This window comes from Porites lutea, chromosome 4, assembly GCF_958299795.1.
Source record: "Porites lutea chromosome 4, jaPorLute2.1, whole genome shotgun sequence".
Lineage (NCBI taxonomy): Eukaryota > Metazoa > Cnidaria > Anthozoa > Scleractinia > Poritidae > Porites > Porites lutea.
Window position 1 is genome coordinate 36,303,086 of NC_133204.1, and position 3,343 is coordinate 36,306,428.

General features: G+C 39.3%; 1 protein-coding gene across 1 annotated transcript; it reads left to right on the top strand.

Moving 5' to 3' along the window:
- Nucleotides 1-1,695: 1,695 nt before the first annotated feature.
- On the top strand, nt 1,696-3,109 carry LOC140934603 (apelin receptor B-like). Its single transcript, XM_073384201.1, has 2 exons — nt 1,696-1,989; nt 2,325-3,109. The coding sequence occupies exons 1-2, from the start codon at nt 1,743-1,745 to the stop codon at nt 3,107-3,109; spliced, it is 1,032 nt and encodes a 343-aa protein (XP_073240302.1). The 5' UTR covers nt 1,696-1,742.
- Nucleotides 3,110-3,343: the final 234 nt, after the last annotated feature.

A 3,343-nucleotide genomic window follows, 5' to 3' on the forward strand; every position in this document is an offset into this window, starting at 1 on the left:
GAGACGCACGTTATTAAGGATGTCTTAGGATAGAAATAAATTGTGACAATGATGATTGATTTTCGTAATAATTGAGGTACTGGCAATAACAACCGGTATTGTTTGTTCAGTTGCAATAATGCGATGTTCGATGCGCATTAAATCTAGCCGGAGTAATGAAAATAGAACTATAAATTTTTCATTATTTATATATTTTTTTCATTTCTGTTTTCATTATATTCTCTATGATTAAAGCTTCCCGCTAATCTTACAGACCTTTTGCGTCAAATACCATGAATGCTAATTACATAGCAAAATGACAATCAGATTGTCAATTCCCAAACAAGTTTCAATACTCCTATAATCTTTGATAAATAACACGCTAGTACGCGGCAGTATTGATGTAGCATCCAGACCAAGAAGGTTACTGCATGAAAATAAAAGTTAATGGGCCCGTTTTAACGCCTGTATTAGCTTGGGTAAAGAGGGGTAAAAACACAAGCACACGACTAGAATTCATTTCACAACATATTTGTAAATATTAATATATAATACGGCAAAGACGTTTAAAATTGTATAATAACCGTATAATGACTATAGACGAAAACTTGAGTCACACACTTTATTAAACAGCGTCTCGTACGACTCATTAGCGTACATCCCATACTTAAAAAGGGTACCTTATTGGTTCGCTCAGGGTTCGCCATTTAGAAGTGTCTTTGAATTTAACGGTCCATGAATTTAACAAAATCAGTTATAAATTTGTTGTAGAATGCAAACGTTATTCTAGAAAATAAACTGCTAAAGCAATGATTGATTTTTTTTTAATAATTAAGGTATTGGTAATAAAAAATTGAATAATTTCTTCAGTTGCAATGATGCGATGTTCGATGAGCTTTCAGCTAGAATAATGGATAAATATATCATATATTGCTTAATTTCTCCTTTTTTTGTTTCATTATGTTCGTTATGATTAAAGCAATCTAACCCCTCTAAGGTCAAAATACAGAGCTATTGCCATACACCGAAAATCACAATCAGATTTCTTATTTCCCGAACAAGATTTCATCCAATCCAAAATACTATGGAATTCAGATGACCTTGCTGAGACGCAATACAAGCAGACCATGGTTACTGTATGCAAAGAATAGCAAATAATACCAAACGCACGAAAGAAATTTGCAAAATTGTAAAATGTCTTTGTCGTGTACTATGGAAACAGGGGCGGATCTAGGGGAGGGTGCAGGGTGTGCGCACCCCCCTCCCCCCCCCCCCCCGAGATGACCTGCGGTTTTCTAATACAACGGGTATTCTGCAAAAAAAACAACTATGTGGTTTATTGGTGTTGAAGTAGAGCAAGAGACGACTGCACCCCCTCCTAAAAAAAATCCTGGATCCGCCCCTGGAAAAGTACTATGAAAAGTATTTGCCAAATTAGACAGACGTTGGGAATACACATAACTCCATTGGGATTCAGTTTTATTTGACTAAAATTATATGGCCATCGTACAGGGTTTTGTAGAAGGATACTTAAAATGGTTATAACCGTTAATGATTCTCTGTAAAAGGGGAAAAATGGAAGACGATGACGGATTGAACCTCTTATAATAGATGCCAAAATTTGAGAAACAGTTTCCAGCAATATACCTAGTATATTCCTTACAGCGAATCCGATTCCTCACTAAATTAAGTGTTGTACTTACTTTCGCAGTTCTTTCTTCATGAAAAGCGAGTGACATCATATTTGAGAGCAGAAAAAGACTATGACTCTAGCCCCGACCGGGACAGATTCAGGGACCATCCAACCAGAAACCAACCTATCAGGTGGCGATACGGGCCAAGGAGCTAGCCAATCACAGAATGCTCTTGAAGTTGCCTTCAGTATAATCGCGAGCTGTGCTTTTGTATTCAACCTTGCCTTCTGTGTAGTGCTCTTAAAGAAACGTGCCATGCTAAAAAAGCCACATAATTCTCTTCTGTTTAACTTGGCCTTGACTGATTTACTTACAGGTACAGTATGCTTTGATTTCAATGCACTTTTGTCTTACCCAAGGATGGTATGGTAGATCTGTACATATCTTTACAGAACATATGTCAAGCATTGAATTAGTTTAGTTGTACAGCTTTGAGATTTGATTGCAATAGCCAATAACCACCTCCACTTCGATGAATAATTGTTATACATCCGATGAATAGCGCTATCCATCATTTGAAACACCAGGCCCAGATAAATCACTGTTCAAAGGAGGCAATTGTTTTACTTATACTTATCCGCCGTGATTTATATCTAGTAGATATCCCTGTCCAGAGTTTGAACAACCCTGAATTAATTTCTTTCTTGACAGGAGCCTTCCTGATTTTAACACCCGGTTACGTCTCGGATAAACCCTTGTTTCCAATAGCCGACGGGTTTGGTGGTCATCTGTTTTGCGCGCTGCTGGGAAATAGGTACCTCCTCTTTCTGGTGGCCAAAGAATCTGTTTTCCTGGTCACATGTCTTGCCGTGGAACGCTGGTACTGTGTGATGAGACCAATGGAGTACAAAAAACACTTTGGAAGAAAAAGACTCTTAATTTACATAGTGGTTTCTTGGATCGCTAGCTGTGCTTTGCAAAGTCACAAATTTCTTGAGCAAAAACTCAGTGGAAATAAATGCGTTCCTGTTGATGTTCCCTATGGTAGAGAAGGTGCACAAGCATTCATTTCCGTCAAAAGTGTCAGCACTTTTGTGATCCCTTGTTTCGTCACGTGGCTTACCTTTGCTCATATAAAGTTTCGTGCACCTGTTTATCTGAATGACAAATCATCGCACAGTGAGCGCCGGGAAAGACAGCAAAAGCTCGTACTGCGCATGTGCGCTTTAACAGCTTTTGTGGTCACATTGTGTTGGCTTCCCGCCCAATTGAGTTACACTTTAACTCCGTTTGGTATCACTCGCGTTAGCAGTCCGTTCCACAAAGCGTTCAATGTTGTTTCGCTCGTTAACTCGTGTATAAATCCTTTTATATACTGGTATTATCACAGGGAGTACAGAGAGGAATTCATCCGGCTTTTCTGTTTCTGCAAACTCGCCAAGAAAGTTGTTATCGTTAAACAACAAGACGTGAGCCCCTCAACTAGCAAGTCTTGAATTTTCGTCAAGAACTGGAACTAGCTTGAAGTCGAGGCTGATGCAGAACCTGCTTGTTAGCCGAACGCGAAACCGGCTTGAACCACTCCCCTACAAAAATAACCGGTCAACGTACCTTATAGGGAGCCCAAGAGGTACTGAACAAAATCAGATTTTATACGCAGAGGCTCCTCCCTCAGGTCTTCCCCCGGTTCTTCCAATAGACCATTTTAGTCACAGAAGGTACCCCTTTCA